Source organism: Anoplopoma fimbria, chromosome 17 (assembly GCF_027596085.1).
Source record: "Anoplopoma fimbria isolate UVic2021 breed Golden Eagle Sablefish chromosome 17, Afim_UVic_2022, whole genome shotgun sequence".
NCBI classification, from domain to species: Eukaryota; Metazoa; Chordata; class Actinopteri; order Perciformes; family Anoplopomatidae; genus Anoplopoma; species Anoplopoma fimbria.
Window position 1 is genome coordinate 24,779,381 of NC_072465.1, and position 23,144 is coordinate 24,802,524.

General features: G+C 40.5%; 2 protein-coding genes across 2 annotated transcripts in view; both read right to left on the reverse strand.

Moving 5' to 3' along the window:
* The window catches only part of chd5 (chromodomain helicase DNA binding protein 5), a 46,298-nt gene extending 28,413 nt beyond the window's left edge, over window positions 1–17,885 (reverse strand). Inside the window, exons 1-5 of the mRNA XM_054617776.1 lie at window positions 17,819–17,885; window positions 7,707–7,858; window positions 1,237–1,455; window positions 608–726; window positions 1–44 (exon numbers count right to left, since the gene is read on the reverse strand). The exon at window positions 1–44 is cut by the window's left edge and continues 198 nt beyond it. Of these exons, the coding sequence (XP_054473751.1) occupies window positions 1–44; window positions 608–726; window positions 1,237–1,455; window positions 7,707–7,858; window positions 17,819–17,885 (601 nt within the window). The remainder of the gene's footprint in view (window positions 45–607; window positions 727–1,236; window positions 1,456–7,706; window positions 7,859–17,818) is intronic.
* A 1,370-nt stretch (window positions 17,886–19,255) lies between these two features.
* On the reverse strand, window positions 19,256–22,837 carry rpl22 (ribosomal protein L22). Its single transcript, XM_054617013.1, has 4 exons — window positions 22,747–22,837; window positions 21,618–21,728; window positions 21,265–21,389; window positions 19,256–19,455 (listed from the first exon to the last, which is right to left on the reverse strand). Exons 1-4 carry the CDS (start codon window positions 22,756–22,758, stop codon window positions 19,311–19,313), a joined length of 393 nt encoding a protein of 130 aa, XP_054472988.1. The 5' UTR covers window positions 22,759–22,837; the 3' UTR covers window positions 19,256–19,310.
* Window positions 22,838–23,144: the final 307 nt, after the last annotated feature.

The window sequence follows — 23,144 nt, forward strand, 5'->3', positions numbered from 1 at the left end:
TCTTTGACATGGGGATCTTGGGGTTCTTCTTGGCAATGAGAGGCCTGAGGAGAAAACCAAGAGGGAGAGGAGACAACAACGGCAGCTTTATTATGTCACACTTCATTCCCGTTGATGTAATTTCTACTTCCCTCAGCACTGAGAGGGAAGTCGGTCTTGATTTGCCGAAATCCCACTGCCCCTTAAGTTTTGTTCTCCCCGCTTTGCTGTTGCGTACGTCGTGTTTGTGATTTGTCAGGCAACAGCTTGAGGTTTGGCACGTTGGCCTGTGAAAGATAGTGGGTCAGAGCGCCGAGTCCCAGAGCCTCCCGGCTGTCACAGGCATCCAGTAAGCAGCTGACTACACACAGGGGGCACCGCAGGAGCTCATGCTCCACTTTGTCGGAGCAGAGGCTTAGCCGAGGCCAGACAGCCCCAGGTGAGAAGGACTCTTTATACCAACAGCCGAGCTTTTCTAGCGCAAACAGGAAAGAAAAAAAAGAGAGCAGAGTTTGCTCGTCACTCCGCTCTCTGGTCTCAACGAGGGGTTTTCTGACAATCCTCAGAAACAGAGGCAGAGCAGTTAACAATCAAGGAAGAAAATCCAGACACATAATTAGATGCTTGCCTGAGGAACTGGCTGAAAGCCTTGTAGTTGGTGATGGTTTTGTAGTCGTCCTCGGTGAAGCCGTACTGAACGTCTTCCAGGCCCCATTCCTCCATCAACTGGCCGGATGATTTGGGTTCCTAGGGAAAAACAGATGGGAGGCATCAAAACTAATATGTTAAATAATGTTTACTCATTATAAGATAAGAAAACAAAAACAATTCTTAGTTTCAGGTGTTTATACACTAATGAAAACATAGTTATGAATATTATATTTAATTTTGTCACACTGTTCCTTTTAAATATTTTTAAGTTGAATAGGAGACATTCTGTGTCTAGCAGACAAATTAAGGTCAAAAGTTAATTCATTACAAATGAATCTAATCAACCATTTCGTTAATGAATCTAGAAAAACAATGTTTTTCTCTTTGTTTTAAATTATTATTAATAATAAAAGTATTACTATTGTGAATATTAGTGTTAATATTATTAATATCATAATCACAATTGGATATTAGATTATAATATCAATACAAATTCAATACGACTCTAAAATTAGTGCATTTTTAGCACGGTGAATAAAAATACAGGATCCAGCAGAAGACCAGGAGTGACCTGTTTCAGCCTCATGGACCTAGACTCAGACTCACTTTCGTGGTCCCGTCATCATCGTCCTCGTCCTCATCTTCCTCATCCCTCTTCTTCTTCCTGGGCTTCTTCTCTTTCTTCTCCCTGGGCTTCTTCTTCTTCTTTTTGGTCGGGCCGTAGGTGCTGCTCTCGCTCTCAGAGCCGACTTCTGGACGTTCTCGTTCCTCCTCCACCTCTGAGGTCTCCTCCAGGTCGCTGTCGACTCTTGGCTGGATTCCTCCCTGAGGCATTTCACATGGACACATGACCGTTATGTATACGTACAAATAAATGCATATAAATGGGTCTCATGCAGGGAGTTATTTGGTCAGTTTCCATTGATTTCAACAATGTTTTCTTAACTTTTGTCTTAGGTAAGAGAAAAATTGGTTGTTTGTCCAACACAAGGAAACACATGTTTTCAATTTGAGTACCATAAATCATACGTATAAATATCATATAACCGATTTGGATAATCATATTTTTTTTAATAAATATAATAATTGTATTATTAAAGAAATACTATTGGTCTATTGATCCCAATTAAGACTACAGAGACCCTTCTGATTAGCTTTCATACTGCTCTTAGATGCTTCTTGATTTTCCTGTAACGCCAGTACTGAAGCTCTGGAAAACTTACTTTGCTCAAGTTTTATTTAACAGTACCTGAATTTCACTACTGCTGAAGTTCTTCTTCTTTCAGCATTTGTTATTGGTGGCATCTCTCTGATTTTTGGAGAAAACCTTATATAGAGTTTAAGGGGCGTTACCTCTGCTTTTAATAAACAATCTGCCACACGCCTCCAATTTATGATGATGTGGGATTCATCATGGAGCACATCTGAGGAAGAGCAGGTTTAGATGGTAAAGAACATTTGGTGAGTCTCAATTTTCTCAATTAAGAGAAAATATAAGAGACATTTAAGAGAACGTTGCTGCATGAGGATCAGTTTTGGTTATTTGGTAGTCAGTAGGAGGACGTGAGCATATGAAGGCTCAGACGGCTCTCACTGATCTCTCTCGTTCTCCAGCAGATAAAGAGCATGCAGCTGCAAAACTAGATTCACGCTGAATGAAATTTCACCCGAACAAACTTCACATCTTTGATACAGTCAAGAGCTCCTGCCAAAACAGCTATTTTTATAAATGTAAACAGGTAGAATCTGACTTTGAATCTTGCTTCTTGGGCTCTGTCTGAAGACGTGACTGTGTCTGACTGAAGAGAGCATCAAAGCCAGATTCCTGGGTCTAAACTGAATTCAATATCTGTATTTCACCGTTGAATCCATAAAAGGAAATCTATCTGCAGTTAATAGGTATCCTCTGAGACACAATTTCATCTGGTGATAAAAATGTGGATAATTAAAAATATGAAACCCATTGATGAGGGCACACGAGCATGGCGTTAAATCTGCCAGGGTTAAGGATTAAAGCTCCCACAGAGGCCACCCACGCTAAAAAACATATGCAGTCAGACTTCTATAAAGCACTTTGGATAAAAGCTTCTTCTCCACGGCATTTGCATAAATTAAATTACATCGCTCCAAAGTGTCACCGCTTTACTAATATTATAATTCTCCTGCCTGCGATGAAATGTATAAATTGCTACATTACGAGTCTACAGTTAGCAGCAAGCCGCTGAGGAGAGTCGAGACAGAAGCAGGGTTTTTTCTACGCATTTTTACACCCGATCGAACACCAAAGTAAACCAACAAACAGAACACCTCCGGCGGTGCAGCCAATCACCGCTCAGAGCCCATTTGTGGACCGAGCTGGCTTTTTTCTTTTTTTTAATATGAGACATCTGGAAGGCTGTATGGATTTAACAGTTAACAGGTGTTGTTTGTGTGATGGAGAGTGTTGCATATGAGCAAATCCACTGGTGCGTGCTCATGATTGAGCATGTAGGGGAGGGAAAAGTATCTGGTGTTTCTCTTCAGTGTGCACCTCTCAATTAATCATTTGTGTGTGTAGTGTGGTTGTGCACATATACACACATATTTCTGAATCTTCCTTTGATGTCAGGAATCATTTTTTGGGGGGGGCTCAGTGTTTTTGTGTTTAGTCATTTCTTTAAAAAAAGTTTGTGTGTCTTTCTTTCCCTTTCGTGTAAAAACGTGTTTGTGTGCATGCCTTTCATACATGTACAATATGCATGTGTCTGTGTGTGAACATGTGTGTGTGTGTGTGTGTGTGTGTGTGTGTGCGGAGTGAATTAGTGCACAGCAGCTTCGTGCTCTGCTCGCTGCCTGTTGCTCAGCAGGCCCGCGTGGATCCATGGAGAGACTTACAGGCGTTTTGCTCTGCAGCGCAGTGGAAAGGCTCACGTTGCCGCAGCGCCCGCCAACCCCACCAGCAGCCTGGCTGTGTTGCCATGGTGACCAAATTTGAGCAGTGTCTGGCTCTCTCTCTCTCTCTCTCTCTCTCTCTCTCTCTTTCTATAACCCCCCTCCCTGCACGCTTTCCTTTTCTCTCACTTTCTCTCTTTCACATCTCGCAGCCCCCCCTCCATTATTTTCTCTCTCTCTCTCTCTCTCTCTCTTTACAGCTCCCCTTTCTTTCTTTCTCGCTCTCACTCTTTCATTCTATCCTGCCCCCCTAAAAAAAAAAAAAAAAAAAAAAATCTATCACAGTGGCAGCCAATGGAACGGCGCCATCCAATCAGACACGTTTGCATAACGAGCTTGTTATGCAGAGGCCTGTGGTTGCAGCGCTGGTGCTCCGGCACCCGTCTAGACAAATCTCATTTATGCATAAGAAGAAGGAGAGAGAGAGAGAGAGAGAGAGAGAGAGAGAGAGAAAGAAAGTAAATTGAAGATAGTGGATGGGGGATGGGAGTGGGGGTGGAGATGGAGGAGGGAAAAAGCAAAGAAGCAGAACCGCCGTTGAGAGCGACTGCAAAGACGAGGTGGAGCTGTGCAACAGCCTCGCCGTGGCCCCAGAGTTCAGCGCTGCACACATACATCACAGGACCGGAGAGAGACACTGGCAGCAACAAAGAGGGTGATTCTACTTTTTACAGGGCAGAAAATCAGATGAGTGCTGATAGCGTAATCAAATTAGATGCTTCCCCCATAATGGCTCTGCCTCGGGGAGATCGCAAGAGGATGCGCCGCGGAAAAAATGAGCAAAGACGAGGATATTCAATAAAAATCTAGTTCAGCAGGAGAAAAAAAAAAAACAACACGGCTGTAAAAACACTTTACAGCTACAAAACAACGGCCCTATTCTTCACAGCAACAGCTCTCTGTTGAACCACAATCCTTGAGAGGATACTGAACTTATAAAAACAGGAGAGCGGCTCGTCTTTAAAGCCGGTTGTATTTCAGCAAAAGAAATATTAAAGCTGAAAGCAGTTTCTTCACAGCTCCATGGATGTTTTATTGTTGCCAAACTGCAGCCTCTTCTTTTTGCCAATAAAACTAACTGCCTTCTATAAACTTCTGTGATTTATTAATCTTTTTTTTTATTGTTGTTAAAAGGGAAACATCATCCCTTCATGTCTCCATATTTCTTTTGTTTCACTGTCTCTTTCAGCGTCTCTCCCTGGCTTCCATAGCTCCCACCAGCGGCTGTGACCTGAGACTGGGATGTGCCGCTGACAGTCTCCGACCCCAATTGACTTTCGGCCCCTGTCTGACACCGACCTTTGGGGAGTGATTGGAAGTGAATTACAGCAGCGGTGTCTCCTCAGCGGAGGGGAAAGCATGAGAGAAAGAAAGAATAATAGGGGCGTATTAAAGGGAAAGAAAGAGATTTGCCAGTTCCTGTGACGCAAAGGCAGCAACAAAAAGCAGCGGCATCACGATCAAGGCAAAACGAGGTGATGCGTGTGAGAGGAGAAGGAAGGAAAGAGGAGAATACAGAGTAGAGTCTGAGGGTGGAAAGAGAGGGAGGGAGAGAGGGAGGAGAGTGTCAGAGGGAGTCCCCCCCCTCATTAGCTCGGTGAGACCCAGAGCTCAGTGTTTACCACGAGCAGCCAAAGGGCCGGGTGGCAGCCTGGCCAGCCAAAGCTCCTCACAGCACTGCTGGCATCTCCAGCCAGCAGAGGGGAACATCCCGGCTATGTCACCGACACTGTTCAAGGCACCGCCAACACAGGCACGAAAAAAATGCAGTGGGAATACAGTGAATTCCTTTAATCGTTGAATAAAAACAAAACATACAGCTGCAGAGTTTGTAAATGAGACTTCTCCTGCTACGTCTTAGCTGACCATCGTGACCGTGCTGCCTTTGTTTGAATAACGTTCGGGTGTTGCTCATAATAATAAACCCACTCACTCCAGCTGCAGTTTGTCTTTTAGCTTAATATCTTTCCCATGTTACAACAAATGCTGAAACTCTTTCAAAATCAATGACCTAATTAGAAATTCTTGCGACAAAGTCAGGATTTAAGTTAGTTAGGAGTTGACAGTTTGGGGGAAGGCCAAATGATGTTGGGTTCACGTTAACATAAGGGTCATCACAGATCAATGGGAAATGTAGAATATGGTGGAGGCTGGCCTTTAATCTCTTCTATCATTGACCTCATTTCCAGCTGTGGAAGGGAGCTGCTTTTTATTTTTTGTTCTTTTTTGTATAAAAGCTTAAATAAACACACATGCATGCTTCTTGCACAACACCAAATGAGACACAGACAAAGTTAGCAACAACCAGATGTTTCCCTCCGCTGCACTCTCAAGTTCAACTTCTATGAGTTGGTAGGGACCAAAACTGAGCTAAAAGAAAAGGTGGATTTGGACTTGTTATGTTGAGAAGCCAGAATCACAGCTGCCAATTAATTACTGATGCTTTCTGTCCTCTGGATGTGAGAATAGTTGTTTATTGTTTTTTTTATCATTGCAACTTTGAAGCAACACTATGTTACACTTTATATATCACATTGATTGATTGATTGATTGATTGATTGATTGATTGATTGATTGATTGATTGATTGATTGATTGATTGATTGATTGATTGATTGATTGATTGATTGATTGATGAATTCATAAGCAAAGCAACACACCCTTGCTCAATTCAATCCATTACGACCTTTACACAACATGGGCCTTTCTTTTTTGGAATCATTGTTTGCGTACCTTTACAGGAGAATATTATGCAGCGGATAGAGGCTTTTTGAAACACGGTGGATCTTTCTGAGATTTCTCACCGTGAAAAGGGGCATCAAACAATCAAGCTGTGCCGAATGGAAATATAAGAAATGTCGACTATAGTGTGCAACAACACAGAGGCTTTGTAGTGTTAACCAATACTTTATTATTCTTTTTAACCTTGACAAAGGCATACTAGATTCACTCATTCTATTCTTACCTTTCACAATAAAGGCACCAGATATATAAACTTCGTAACTGCTTAACTCTCTGCCTTCCCCTAAGGTCTTGGTAATTTAGATTGCTTGTGTTTGGGTGGTTGTTCAGTTTTAATAGATATTCTTAGATTTCATTATGATTAAATGAATTCATTTATTTATTTGTTTGTTTTTAGCGTTTTTATTATTATATTTGATTATTGTGATTGTTCTACCCTGTGCAGCACCTTGAGATTTCTTTGTATTTTAAAGTGTGCTATATAAATAAAATCCATTATTATTATTATTATTATTATTATCTTAGGCTGTACAACAGTTACGTCAGACAGACTGACAGACAATGTACTGGATAAACAGAAATATGAATATGCGCAAATCTAATTGAACATTCGACTGAAAAAGTGCTGCAACTCTCATGCAAATTCTCATCGTTGCCCAAATAAATAGTTTTGATGTAAAAAAAATACATGCAAGAATTTTACATTTTCGTTTTGTTTATTCGTCACGCCCCTGAATGTAAATGCCTTTAGGGTTTTATGGCCTGATCAGAATGATGTCAGCCCATGTTAGTACATTTTCAATAAAGTTAGAAAAGGACATTAGCGACTCAATTCACTTCTGTTACACATACTGAAAACCTGTTATAAGCAATTTCACCCAAATGGCCATTGTTGAACAAAAGTAACATCGGGTAGCTTTAGAAGCTTTGTGATTGGCTTATCATAGTGATGATGGATCTCACCATGACAAACTGGTGAAATGAAGTCCCCCGTGCTGAAGCCCGGAGCAGCTCCAACCTCTGACCCGTCTGAATGTTGGAGACTAAAAGCTGGAGAATCTCCGCTAACTCCCACGGCTAGCTTGGCACAGTCGCTGTACTTCTGACCCACAGTCCCTGCCATCAGAACCAACGCCACAGGCACAAATCTAGACTCTAAACTGGCCCCTCGGTGCCCACAGCTTACACTGGCATCGACGGTGACACTGCTGCCAACCTCCTCTAAGCCCGAGACGGTCCACTGCCTCTCATTTAGATTACAGAGGTGGGCCAGCATAAAAAAAAACACACCTTTGATCCAATGGCAGAGACATCAAACGAGTTTGAGAAAGATACATCTTGAGCCACAAAGCTAATGTGTCCGAGGTCATGTCAGACGGTGTCGAGAGCGGAATTACGCCTTACCTCCTTTTTCCTCTTCTTAACTTTGGGCATTTTCCCCTCTTTCATCTTTTTGGGCTTCTTCTTCTTTTGCTGTTTGAGGGAGTCGTTGTCAGAGAAGAAGCTGTCGAGGGGTGTGAGGGGAACAGGGTTGCGCTCACCTTCGTCATCCTCATCTGGAGGCAAAGAAACAATTATCTGATTAGGACCAAAATGTAGGTTACTGTACATAAGGTGACAACGTTTGGAAATTTGGCTGTGGAGTTGGCTCTGCGGCCAATTCAGCTTGTAATGAGCCTGAATCTTTTCATTGACAAATGCAGTTTGGCTTGTACACTGTGGTGCTGATATGATAAATTGATTAAATGGTTTGATAAATTAAAGTGAAACCATTTTGATAAGTAACATAATTGTTTAAATGTCCAGTGTGCCAAATGTCGAGGGATCTATTAGCTGAAATGGAATATAATATTCATCATTCGTCATTACTATGTTTTCTTGACTGTATAATCACCTCTAAATAAGAACTGTTGTGTTTTCATTAACTTAGAAAGAGCCCTCTTTATCTACATATGGAGCAGCTCTTTTCAAGGAGTCTGACATGTTGCTGCGCTATGTTTCTACGGTGGCCCAGAACAGACAAACCAAACACTGCTCTAGAAAAGCCTTACAAGTTTTTACATTAACTGAAAGCCACACTAGTTCTCCAGCACACTTGAAAAGGTAAAGGTGAGTGGAAGGGTATTAAATTAGCACTCGATGCCACTAACTCCTACACGCTGTACCTTCTCTTAACCCCAAAATCTGCCTGTGGGATTGAAAGCATGTTTTCTCTAAAGAAACGCCAAAACCACACCATGCGTCATAGCCAGAAGCTGTAAAAACCTTAATTATCATCAGATTTTCATCTTTCAGACGGCCCTTGAACACATCATTTGCGACGAACACTTCCATCAGAAAAAGCAACCAAAACAAAGCTTATAATCGTGATATTTCAGCAAAAACTTTTTATTCTCCATGTCTCATTTCAAATTGCACCCCGAAGAAACCTTTTGCCTTAACCAGATCCTGGAAAAAAACATACTTTTTTCTGCAATCATCAGGGTTACTGTGAAGGCATTATTGACTCGCCTGAGACCAACAGTCATGTGACAAAAAAATTTGTTAAACTTCGACACTCCAGGCTGCTGAACACAGTGCATTGAGGAGAGGACGGGAGAGGTTGTAAGAAGAGGTTGAAAAAATGTCAATAGTGTGTACAACTTCTATTTTTTTTCCAACATTGATAACACTAGAAAAATGTTGAGTATATAGACTCTTCTTTTTAAATATTTATGGCATGGTAACTCTGTTATACTGCACAAAAGAGATTTTTGAGTTGTTTGTGCTCCTAGCCATGATTGTGTTGCTTTCATTGAGGTGCAAGATTTATATGTTGCAGTGAAAAACAAGGCTACAGAGAGTAAAATGTGACAGGAGCCAAAAAATGCCCCAAACCTGCTTGGGCTTAGTCATTTATCAAAGAATAATGTCATACTACTGTTCCTCCCGGGGAAGGGTTGCCCGCACCGAGACCTGTCCATCACCATTGATGATGCCGTGGTGACGCCAACTCGGACTGCGAGGAATCTGGGTGTGACCCTGGACGACCAACTCTCGCTCTCAGCAAACATTGCATCGGTCACACGCTCCTGCAGATTCCTCCTCTACAACATCAGGAGGATTCGCCCCTTCCTCACTGAGGAGACGGCGCAGGTGCTCATCCAGGCTCTGGTCATCTCCCGCCTGGACTACTGCAACTCACTACTTGCCGGAGCCCCGGCGTCGGCCATCAGACCTCTGGAGCTCGTCCAGAAAGCTGCAGCTCGTCTGGTGTTCAATCGCCCCGAGTTCTCCCACACAACTTCCCTTCTCCGTTCTCTACACTGGCTCCCTGTAAGAGCTCGCGTCCAGTTTAAGACTCTGGTGCTAGCCTACAGGGCAGTGAAAGGAACAGCTCCTTCCTATCTCCAGGCCATGGTCAAGCCCTACACCCCCGCCCGACCACTTCGCTCTGCTGCCTCGGGGCGACTGGTTGCCCCGGTCACAGCTTTTTTCTGTCCTGGCCCCACAGTGGTGGAATGAACTCCCCACTGACGTCAGAACAGCAGAGTCGCTGCCCATCTTTAAACTCACCTCAAGAAGCACTACCCTGAGCCTTCCTCGTAGCACTTATTGTATTTGTATTAGTTTGTAGCACTTATTGCATTCTTATTAGTCTGTTGCAATTATTGTTTTCGTATTAGTCTGTTGCAATTATTGTTTTCGTAGTAATTTGCTTCTGCACTATACTTTTGCTCTGGTTTATGCTTTTAGATGCTTGTTTAAGAAAGGAGATGCACTTATGACATCTGGTGACTAGTAGTTCTCTTGAATACCTATGTTGAATACACTTCCTGTAAGTCGCTTTGGATAAAAGCGTCTGCTAAATGACTGTAATGTAATGTAATGTAATACATTTAATGGTTCCAGAATCTAAAATGTGAGGATTGACATAATATACAGGTTTATGTGAATTGTATATCTTTGGGTTTTGGATTGTTGGTTAGACAAAAATACCAATTTGAAGACATCACCTTGGCCTCTGGGTAACTGAGATTGGAATTTTCTGACATTTAATAGCGAAAACCAGTAATCAAAAAGAACAAAAGGAAGCTTAATCGATAATGAAAGTAATCATTAGCTACAGGGCTGGTATACTGTGAAAACAAAGCAAAGTGAAAAGTCTGCTGTCACGTTTTTTAAAAAATAAAAATGACGAATCGTTGCCAGACCAACTGGAGCGCCTGGCAAAATAAACCCCATGATCACACACCATTGAGTGTGGATCAACTTTACCCGTCAGAGCACAAATAGATGGAGTGCCTGCCCTGCCGCTAAATGGGAACTCCCCGGAGGACCACTGAGGTATACTGAGCATATCTTCTGCCTCTAATGCTTGCTGGGACTAAAGCGACCCGCTGCTGGTTTGTCAGCTGTACTGTCTCAAAGCCGCTGTGTACAAAACACGCTGACTGCTGAGCGCACGCAGACTTCAGTGATGCTGCAGTCGGTCACAGAGGAGTAAGTTAGGAAGAGAGACAGACCCAAAACAATGCATCACTCTGAAGAGACACGGAGACGATACACGAAGGATGTGACCGCAGCGCAAAGGTCGATCTGATCTCTGTCCTCTTTCTGTTTATTCCAGTCCATCTATCTGCGTGTCTCCCCTAGCTCTCTGCGTCTCTCATGCAGACGGACTGGAAGGCATGAAATATGCAGCACATGTATCAGAGTCAATCAGCCAACACTAGCCCCGCAGTCTACCACTCCCCTGGGTAGCTGGAGTGAGAAGTTGGAGAGGAGGGATTCCTGTGTAGTAGACACACAAACCTCCCCTACCACTTATCCTCTATTTAGCAAAGCTAGCAGGAGGCAGCAAGCACACACACACAAACACAGAACACCAGAGGTTCTCTGTCTTTTTTCAGCCAAGGGGAGAGAACCTCTCACGTACGTAACCTGGGATAATTTGACCTAGCATTTTTTGTTTTTGATTTATAAGAATAGGAATTAGAATTATATCAGACATGTATTAGACATATTTGAACATCCAAAAAGTTATAGATTTGTTAGATTACCACGTAATCTATGATCGATTATACCAAACCACTCTAGATATAAGGTTGGGATTGTTCATGTCTGCGAGCCGCAGGATATGTTGAAAAATAGGCCTCATGAACACGTTTCATATCAGACTCGTATCACGCTTGCAGAAACGAACAATGCCATGTGGTTAACGTTGTGAAACGATTGGTTAGGTTCAGGCAACAAAAGTACTTAGCTAAGGTTTGTAAAAAGATCATGGTTTGTGTTAAAAAAAATGAATGTAATAACCTAACATAACTACGTAACTAGCTTAAATAAACAGAAACCTTATTGGACTACTTTACGTAACCTTGCGTAAAACAACATTACGTAAAACAACATGTGTAAAACAACCTGGTGTAAAACAACGTTAGTTAAAAAGCGTAAAGTCAACATTTACTTTGGCTTCACACGGGACACAAACAGCGGCCTCCTTGGTGAAAGTCCTGTGTATGTTGGATTCATCCACAACTCCACCTTCCAGCCCGCTGACCCTCCCGTTGTACACTTTCTTGATTGTTATACAATAACAGTCACTGAATAACCCTTACTTGCTCTGACTTTGTGTAAAAATGTCGCAGAAACGTACACTGCCATCATTTCACCCGGCGACTGGGTTGTAGATTAAGATATTTAAATTATATTCAATGAACTATGAAGCCTTTTGTAAAAATATGTCTATCTCATGATCATTATATGAATGAATCTGAAAACTGATCACGCAGAGTGAGACCACTTTGGGAATCACTGCAGTAGACTACATACACACTAATGATTTCAAAGCTTTAATCAGTGGCAAAGTCAAGCTTGACCACCAGATGAAGTGTGTTATCTGCTCTTTAGTGCTAATTGGGGGTAACTTGTGCCTTTGCAGCATTAAAACTCCCAAGACATCTGCACAAATTACATTATTTGAAGGCAAGTAGGTGATTAATGCAAGATAATTACTGATAAACTCTATCTATGCATCTATCTATCTATCTATCTATCTATCTATCTATCTATCTATCTATCTATCTATCTATCTATCTATCTATCTATCCATCCATCCATCCATCCATCCATCCATCCATCCATCCATCCATCCATCCATCCATCCATCCATCCATCCATCCTTTCTGCCTCACACACAGATCCACATGCTTCTCTCTCCTTTACTTCTCTCTTTCTGAATAAAGCCTTGAGTTTACGTATTCACTACCTTAAACAGCGAGCTCTTTTATGTCTCAGATGAATGCCTGAGTCGCCTGACAGGCAATCCTTGCATCTCACTTTGACGCACAGATGATGACATGGCTCAGATGCAGATGGAGACGGCTCTGGATTTTTACGGAAAGCACACAGTCCGTCACTCTGCAGCTCTTTCTTTCAATGAGTTAACTACGACTGACAGGTTGACCCCACATCACTTATTAGATACACCAGACTGTGGCCCCCTTGATCTGTTTTCTGTACAATAAATCACTCAAACTTGACAGATGTGATGCAGTGGTACTGGTTTTAAAGGTTCAATCATATGAGGCAGACCAGACTTAGTCCTTTTTTAGCCATGCTAGCTGCACGCTAACGATGGCAATGTTGGTCTGTTGGTTGTTTGCTTGTGCTAACAATTTGTCGAGACATTCATGGTCCCCAGTGGATGAGTACTACTGGATTCGGTGATTCACCTGACTCTTCCTGTGGCACGACCAGCTGGTTAAAGTTTTCAGTGTAAAATATTTCAACATCTATTGGATGGATTGGCAACATTTTGTAGGGTCCAGTCCCCCCAAAAAAACCCACACATGTACACACTCTGCACAAACATCATTAGGGCTTATACTGTTAACAATATGGCCCTTTACACAACTACACAACTACGCAATGCAACAGAATATGGACGGCACACTCGCCTGACACACACACACACACACACACAAACACACACTTCTGGTTGCCTTCCTGATGTCCAAGAAGAGGAAACACTATGTCCTTTCTTAATCCAGGTTCTCACAAAAGGCACTGGATCAAATTTGTCCAAAGGGGGTCTATTTAGATTCCACAAGGCTCGCTTCGCCGGCCTGTTGCAGCTCAGGCTGCTTGTTTTTTTTACGGCGGAAAATAGTCTCTCGTGCTCGCTAAACATGTTTGTGAATAAATGTTTTTTCAGTTTGAATACTGAAAAATGCTGGGAATTAATAAGCTTTACAGACATTTTAGTGACAATTACAAGTGACAGATGATTGTCTTGTGATTGTAGAGACGCCCCGAAATTATGATATATGATATACTATGGAGGCTTTCAGGTGTTCTCTAGTGACAATCAACCCCGTATTTTGCACACTGCATGTCCCACATCAGATTAACTGTAATTTCTTTGGTAATTATCAGATTTTTCCTTCAGCGCCATAATTAAGTTGTTTTGTTTTTTAATTTACCCCAAACATTGGTTTATGACCAAATACCAAAGTAAAACTGCCCTCAGCTGTACATTAGGTTTAGTTCTTATTAGCATGTTAGCATGCTAACACAGAATTGTAAAAACGAACACATGTAGAAATGGCCTCTCGGTAATGCACCTCATTTACAGGCAGAAGGTGTGACAGCGAGGCAGTTGATTGAAAAAAAAAAAAAAAAAAAAAAAAAAAAAAAAAAAAAGGATTTTTGTGTTTAACACCTGAGTTGCCTTGTAATCTGAAACCTGCCTTCATTCAGTAAATGGCCTGTGCAGTCCCCAAAGGAAAAGCCATCAGGGGAATGATAATCTTTCTGCTCGCTCTGTGCACCAGGCTGTGCCAGGTGTTGGAAGGGGGGCGGGGGGGTCGCCCAGTCATGTGGCACAGGGAGGTCTGGCACCAGAAAGAGGACCAAAAGCTCCACTTGGCAAAAGAGACGTCTGTAAAAAAATTTAAAAAAAAAAAAAAAATTTAAAAAAAAAGGCTGGACGGATGGCACAGACACAGTTCTGACCTTCCTGCAAGGGCTTGGCCACCGGACTGACCCATTAGAGGGGAGATTCATGAGCGCCTCCCAAGTGAGGACGCTAGAGTTTATTGGAGAGCACATTAGCCCTTTCTCTGTTGGCCCCTGTGTGGAAATATCCACTTAATGTTGCCCGGCATTGCTTGCTAAGGAGGAGCTGTAAAAAACAAAAAGAGCCATAGCTTGTTCTCTTCTCATTGATCAAGTGCTTATAGCTTAGGCCTCAAAAGCCTTCAGACAAAGACATCCATAGACTATTATTAGAAAGTGTAATCATCAAAGTTATGGGATGATAAAGACTGAATAGCACCATTAAAAACATATCTATCATAGACAGTATATGCAGAAGATCCTAGTGTGCAATGTAAAGCTTGAATGCTGCACCGCTCATATGCAAATACACAATCCAAAAAAAAAAAAAAAAAAAGAAAAAGAGCATCTTTCATGCACAGGCTTTGTGCACGCGCAGCAGGGAAAAAAATGGTGTCAACTTTCACAGTGAGGGATCCGAAAATAGACCACTTTTTCCAATTGGGGATAACATTTGTAGGCACACAAAAGCCTGTGATAATCTTTCAATTTTAGGGAAGAACAAAAACAATTAAAAAGAGAAAACACAAAGGAACAATCTGTGACAGCGTGAGCACCCCGGAGTGAAACAAAGGGAATGAGGACGCTGTGTGAGCCACAACAAATAAAAGCTGTGATAGGACAGCGTTCAGGGGTCTGACGTCGCCCCTAGGACGCGCTCCTACATTGTTGCGTTTGAATTTGCGTGGAAGCTTCTTGATGCCGGGGGAAAAAAAGAAATATGACCTGGATCCCCTGACCTTGTCTGTCACTTTGATGCCTGTTGATGGAGGTCGTAAACTGTCTGCTTACTGTATCAGCAGCATGACAATCGGCTTGCAACGCTTCATCGCGGTCATAGATATGAGAAAAACAGGAGACAGCCAAGACATTTACAACAATAGGCGAATAACCAATCACACATGTCAAAAAATAGCGTTATCATCTTAATTCGTCAACAAACCAAAAAAAAAATCATACTGCAATTATGAGGGATCACGGTGTTAAAGAGCCCCTTTGATTTGGGTTTTAGCCAACAACGTAACATACTAAATGACATCAAGGCAGACGTGAATCAATTTCGACTGACACATGAAAATGTTTTTTGTCTTTTTTTTTCAAACTGGATAACAGCTCACAAATCTTCACTCACCTGCCATAATCAATTGCACCTTAGCTCTCTTATACATATTTAAGCAGCTCCAGGGTTACTGGGGACACGCATCATCAGTGCTTGTGTTCTCCCTCAGGCTACAAATGGCAGTCATAGATGATGCTTCAAGTGCTCAACACTCCTCTCTGTCTCTCCCCTTCTCTCTCTCTCTGTCTTTTTTCCTCTGCACGCTGCACACCATCCAATGTAAGCCTGTTGGTAATAATCTGGCTCATGAAAAACATTTGTGTATATATATATATATATATATATATATATATAAAAGAAAAAACAGCAATGCTTGAGAAATAAATGATAATAATGATGTCGATGTGCTCAGCTCTACTGTCGTTAATGCATCCCCTTTGTTGTGACAGTGGTAACAAAACACACCAACATTTGAGGCTCAATACCTTTTAAAAAAAAGCATGAATAATGAGCAAGAAATGCACCATGGCAACCATGTTGGTGAAAGTGATTCATTCATTTTCAACATTTTATCTCCAACATGCTCCTTGTGCCGTTTTCAGGAGAAGTTTCTTTGTCTCAAACCAGAACGTATGTTCATTAAGAACCATAAAATCTGCCGTTATTATATATTATCACTTAGCAGTAATTAGAGGCGGGACTACGGCTGGAGACAACATTGCATTGGCCTCTTGTGCTCCCAACTTCCCTCTCACACTCGTACTCTATTGTTTTAACTTTTCCATGTTGTGGCGTGGAAGGAAAAGAGGAGGGCAAAGCAGCATCTTTAGAGTCTCGACATCAAACCGTCATATCATCCCAAACTCAGAACAATAAAAGTCAGAATATATGAATCTATTGCAGGCCGAACTGACACCATAGCAGGAAGACTTCTGGTCATTCTGCCCCCGTAAAACACACTCCATCACCTGGACTTTAGGACCTGGTTTGACTGAGATGTAGATTACGATGAGCCCGGCTCCTCGCTGCACATTAACGACCTCCCAGTTGGCGGTATAAGTGCACGTCAAACGCTACTGTCAAGCTACTCCACACCAGTGGTTGTGATGCACACAACGAAATATTATAATAAAAAAAAGGAAACATCATTTTAGTCAACTTTCTGTAACACTACGGCTCTCCCTAACTGACCCCATAGGACAGAGAACAAACATAACAGCCAAAGAGTAAAAACAAAAATGACCACAATTTGGCAAGAGGCTGCTTGTGGACGGGTCATTAAGAAAGGAATCTCCAACTTCCCCTGTGCCTTGATTAGGTTTTTTTTTAACATTTTTAATGAGCAAAAATGTCATGTAGGCTAAATTTGGTTCCGTGCCAGAGCGGCTGACAGATTAATTTTTACAGCCACAAGAAATATTGCACATATTTTGTCTTGCAGGGTGCGTGTCAAGGATGTGGGTCACAGTTAATTCCAATAAGTGCACGACCCCCGAGAGCTGGAGGATGGACAGAACAGTGGTCATCCACAGTGCACATGTATAGGAGCGAGGATAAAACACACACACACACACACACACACACACACACACATGCTCCATGTTAAGCTCTGTTTACTGTAGCCTGCACGTGGCTTCTTTCACACCTCTGCAGCCACTCAGTGCTAGAGAAGAAAAGGAAAAGAAACATTTAAAGTTGGAGCAGCCTGCTGATCAGTGCGACCAGCGGCGCGTCATCTGGAACAAGAAGCAACATTGTATCATCACTGAGCACTCGATACATTGTCACAGTGCTCTGGACCCAAACAAAACTTGTGTGTTTGCACTCAAAGGTATATACATATATATACACATACATATATATACATATACATATACATATATATATATATATTTGCTTGCACATGCATGCATGCAGAACGAGAAAGCAAACAGCCTGCAGGAATCATGCAGTCAGGTTTTTTATCATCATGCACACCCCTCCACCTCCACCTCCACCAAAAAATGATGCAAAGACAGCCGGAGGCAAATAACCCCCCCCCACCCACCCACCACCCAAAAAAAAAAAAAACACCTTTAAAGACACTAAGGTCGTGCACCACCCCTCCACCCACCCCCCACACACACACACAAAAAAATAATAATAATAATAGCATGACTCTGCTTATTGCATCCCACCCTCCTCCTCCTCCTCCTCCTCCTCCTCCTCCTCTCTGGTCTCGGTGAACGCAGGACAAGCCCTTTTCCCCGCATTCAAGGCGTAGCGGCGCAAAAATAATCTGAAGGACACCCCTCCTCTCCACCTCCCCCCACCTCCACACCTCCACCCTCCACCCCCCCTCCCTGCCTCCCCTCACCTGGCATATCGTCCTCAAAATCCATGTCGTCTTGTCCCTCGTCTTCATTACTCAGCGACCCCGGCATCTTTATCTCATAGCCCCCGAAACCCCCTTTTAGGCTGAGAATACAGAAAGTTAACCCTGCAGACGCCGCAGCCACAGTCTCTTTTCTTCACCCAAAAAAAAAAAAAAAAAAAAAAAAAAGAAAAAAGAAATGAATCGTCGCTCAGTTAGAATAAAAAAAAAAAAAAAAAGAAATATATATATATATATATTATTTTTTTTTTTTTTAGGCTGAGAATCTGGGGGCTTTCTCTATTTAAAAATAATTATATATATTTAAAAAAAAAAAAAAAAGAAAAACACACATTTATTATTTTTCCACTGATCTCTATCCAGGTCCTCCAGTCTGAAAAATAAGAAAGACAAAAATGGAACACACATGCCCAGATTGTGACGTCTGGTCTGTTGCCATGACGATGCATCCCATAATTTCACCCACAACTAGTTAGTCATGCTCTGTTTAGTTAACACTTTAACTAGTAGTAGTGTGCAAAAAAAAAAAAAAAAAAAAAAAAAAAAAAAAAAAAAAATGAAAAAATGGAAATGAAAGGAAGGGAAATAAAAAAATAATAATTAAAAAAAAAAAAAAAAAGCTCCGACTCGAGGCGACGCCGAGCGCCTCGAACAGCCGGACAGAGTCCCGAGATGTCGCGTTTATAAGTCCTCAGAATAGAGACGGAAAGTTGTGCTGCTCCACTGCTCACAGCCGCACTGTGCATGAGAGGCTGCACAGTGCAACAACACCACAGGTACACAGGCTGAAGGGGGACATGCTTATTTCAATTAAAAGATTTCAGTTTTATTTATTCTTTTAACCATCATTTAAAACCTAATGTAGTAAGAAAATGGGTTTATTCGTTTTGCAAACTTCCCCCAAAAAATAAAAATAAAATAAAAATACACAAGTGTAGCCTGACCACATCTGTAACACAGGATGTCCCACAGAGCTTCAACTTCACTTAATGTGTCAAAATAGAAAAATCAAGATCTGGAAGAGTCCTGAATGATGATGTTTGGCTTTAAATTGTTCCCATTATTAGTTATAACCAGTGACCTTTTTTTTCTATGTTAACATAATGCACTAATCTACTTTAAATGTTATTTTAATGTATTTTGCTGGTTGTAATTTCTGTATGTAAGGCACCAAAGCAAAAAAATTCTCATTGGACAACCCAAGTCAGGTAAAAGGTACCAACAAATAAAAAGTGCAATATAAGAAGAAAAAAAATCAAATATACTCTAAAAATTGCTTGTTTTCATCGCGCATGGCAAAGCATGCAGTGTTATGTTCATATCTCTGGCATGTACGTAAGCCACGCTGGGTGTGATGCCCAGAGAAAATTCAAAATTTAAAAAGCACATCAAAATAAAAAGCCAACACAAATGTTTTTTTGTTTTGTTTTGTTTTATGTCTTTTGAAATTTTATTCAAAGTTGTGTTGTGAAGTTTAATCTTCATCCTCTTCCTCCTCCTCATCCTGGTTGATCTGGAAGTAGCGCAGCTCGTAGCTCTCCTTGGTGTTGGCCACGACCCGCAGCCAGTCCCTGAGGTTGTTCTTCTTCAGATACTTCTTGGTGAGATACTTCAGGTACCTGTGAGACATGAGGAGGGAGGGGAGATCATCATACAGATATTAGTCAAAAGTCGATCATATTTAGAACTTAAAACACCTTGAATCTGCCCCAGAGAGTTTCCAGGTCAGGATTTAAATTAGTTTGGACAAAGAAATGGGTGTGGAATAAATAATAAACAACTTAAGACAAGTCTGATAATAACCAGTTGTAGTACGCATTTAGCTACAATGCAATACAACTTTAGTTTAATTATAGGGTAAAGCAAGTGCTTCAAGTTTGGGTTTTGGGTTATTAAGTGGCCCAAGATGACATTCAGATAAAAGCAATTTCCAAATGACTTATTAGAGCCAAGTACACATATATATAAATATATTTATAAATATCATATGCAGAGGTTACAAACAGTTATACCCCATATATGAATATCAACATCTCCCAGTTACTTTTCCGGTCATAACATTGAGTGCTCCATTTAAGACTTGACAGTGACAGAGTCACCCTCTGGTGGTCGTGTTCCAAGCTCAGACAGAAAGTCGGAAGTCTTAATTCAGCATGTACAGTACCAGTCAAACGTTTGGACACACCTTCTCATTCAATGGTTTTTCTTTATTCTTATTTTTTTCTACATTGTAGATTAATATTGAAGACATCCAAACTATGAAGGAACACATATGGAATTATGTGGTAAACAAACAAATGCTCAACAAACCAGAATATGTTTTATATTTTAGATTCTTCAAAGTAGTTGAATGAGAAGGTGTGTCCAAACTTCTGACTGGTACTGTATATATCCGTTTATATTTTAAATAAAATATAACATTTTGTTATGCAAAAAATGTTCAGGTATATTTTTGTATAAACATTTTGAGTATGTTGATTTTGGGACCCCTTGATTTCCAAAGTAGCAGTAAACTGGGATATGTCTAGGCACTATGTGGGGGCCAACAAAGACAGAAGATTATTTTAGTTACATTTTCTCACTTAACCATAGCGGCATCTTATACCCAAATACTTTATCTACCCATGCAGAGGTAATCGTGATTTTGTTTGTGGTTGCTCATCAACAATATCTCTTTCCAAAAACAACAATGTCCCAGTAACTCTATAATAATCCACAGACCTTACTGACAATAGACTTTTGTCAATGCTTAGGTCATCATAAACTAAATTTCTGTACAGCAGAGATCTCAAAATACTTCTAGTGACACAAAACAACCGTGTTCAGAATATTTGCTTCATGTGTTTACGGAAGATCCTTTAAAGCCACTTTCACATTTGTGGTAAAGCAAACACTGACGTATAGTCAGTTGACAATGTTAAGTCATGTTTTAAAGCAGAACACTTTAGTTTCAGTTCTTAAGTCCTGACACACAGTTTGGTGAATGCGAGTCAAGAAAACAGCTGACCACAGCTTCCAATAAGTGGTCAACCATAAGCCTTTTACAGCCCCATTTGAGATGTGCAAAGGGTGAGAATCCCAGACACATTTCAGGAAGAGTAACACTCTAATACGATAGTAGATCTGATCCTAAGAAATAATAATATTATTAAAATAAAGTATTTATTCTGTGTCTACTCAGTTTTGTTTAATAATGCAATTTTTTTTTATGATTCGTCTGATACATAACTGTTCTGGAAACATCAATAATGCACTACATTTTTCCATGGGATTTTGCATGCTCTCTTTAAAAAATATATATAACTGCACATGCTGGGGATTCTAATCGTTAAGCTGCTCAGGAAGATTTGCACGAACATGTCTTCTAATCAGACACTGGTTACTGGATATTAAATGACTGATAAAGGCAGCATTGTGGTTTCTTTTACCTCTTGGAGAAGGGAACTTCGGAGTTCACTGCAATTTTACTCTTGCTCCTTTCAATGGACACAACACCACCGCCGAGGCTTCCAGCTTTGCCGTTGACCTTGATGCGCTCCTGCAGGAACTGCTCCTGTTGAGAGTGGAGGACGGCAGATAATGAGCCTCAAACGAGAAGTGACAGGTGACACATTGTGACTGACATCTTGTTAGTTTCCATTAAAGCCACACTGGATAATCGTGTCCTTTTATTCCAAACTGACTGCACACATCATATCAAATGAATTAGGATTGATCCCACTGACATGGCAGCAGGGTTTGACACAAGATGTCTCTTACGTGTGTGAACTAGTCTACTCACAAAGTTGGCAGCATCCATGATGCCATCCTCCACAGGGTGAGTGCAGTCCAGGGTGAACTTCAGGATCTGCTTCTTCCTCTTACCACCCTGCTTCCGGACCACCATCTTTTTCTAGCACAGAAATCAAGAGGGTTATTGCTTGTCTTATAGTTCCATTTTATTTTTTATTGCATATTATCTTTTATTTATTATCTTAAAACTGTTTATCTGTACTTGAGCTGCTTCAACACCAGAATTTCCCACATGGGGATCAATATAGGAATATATATACATTATATATACATATATATATATAAATATATATTATTTATAAATATATATATATAATATATTATTTATAAATATAAACATATATTATTTATAAATATAAATATATATATTATTTATAAATATATTATATATATAAATATATATATATATTATGCATATTATCTTTTATTTATTATCTTAAAACTGTTTATCTGTACTTGAGCTGTTGCAACACCAGAATTTCCCACATGGGGATCAATAAAGGAATATATATTATATATAAATATATATATATATATATATATAAATATATATAATTTATAAATATAAATATATATATTATTTATAAATATAAAATATATATATATAAATAAATATATATATTATGCATATTATCTTTTATTTATTATCTTAAAACTGTTTATATGTACTTGAGCTGCTGCAACACCAGAATTTCCCACATGGGGATCAATAAAGGAATATATATATATATATATATATAATATATATATATATATATATATAATATAAGTGTACCATTAAAAAAAAAAAAAAAATGCTTTTCGATCATGACAAACTATTACAAGTGATAAGCAATACTTCCCCCAAGGTGTTACATAACCCACGTTAAAACAGAGACATTCACATGCTGCATTAGGCATTAAACTTTTCTCGTGGTGGCTATGGTTAGCATCAGGATGTGGCTACCAGCTATCCCAACGTGGCTTCAGCCTTCACAGCACACACAGCGTCAAAGATAGCCTCGAACACCGGCGCCTCCTGTGTAGTCGCACACTGACTACACACACGTATACTGGTGCAGAGGGAGAGTTAAAACACTCCGTCTGTATGCAGTTTATTCGGTCGTTTTGTTACTCACAATCGGGGCCATGGCTGACACAAACAGCGAAAAGGAAGGAGCGAGGGCAGCGCAGGAGCTATAACATCCGGCCGATCGATCGATTTATCTGGGCTCGATTAAGTGTGGCTTCAAGCCTTATAAATACTTATAAATATTGTTTTTATTATACTAAACATTGTTAATACATCTTATAGGAGTTTAAGAGGTCAGATTTTATTTTATTAACCGGCCAGCTGCTGCCAGATAATAATAATATTATTATTATATTATATTCCTTTATTGATTAATTCGGGTGTTGCAGCAGCTCATCTACATAGAAACAGATAATAAATACAACATATTATACAATAAAAATAAAATTATTTATTACCATATGTGTTCCTTCATAGTCTGGATGTCTTCAATATTAATCTACA

Coding starts and splice junctions, on each gene's coding strand:
- rpl22 (XM_054617013.1), bottom strand. Junction 21,390..21,617: donor TCATGGATGCTGCCAACTTT/GTGAGTAGACTA, acceptor CACTCTCAACAG/GAGCAGTTCCTGCAGGAGCG. Junction 19,456..21,264: donor GAAGTTCCCTTCTCCAAGAG/GTAAAAGAAACC, acceptor CATGTCTCACAG/GTACCTGAAGTATCTCACCA.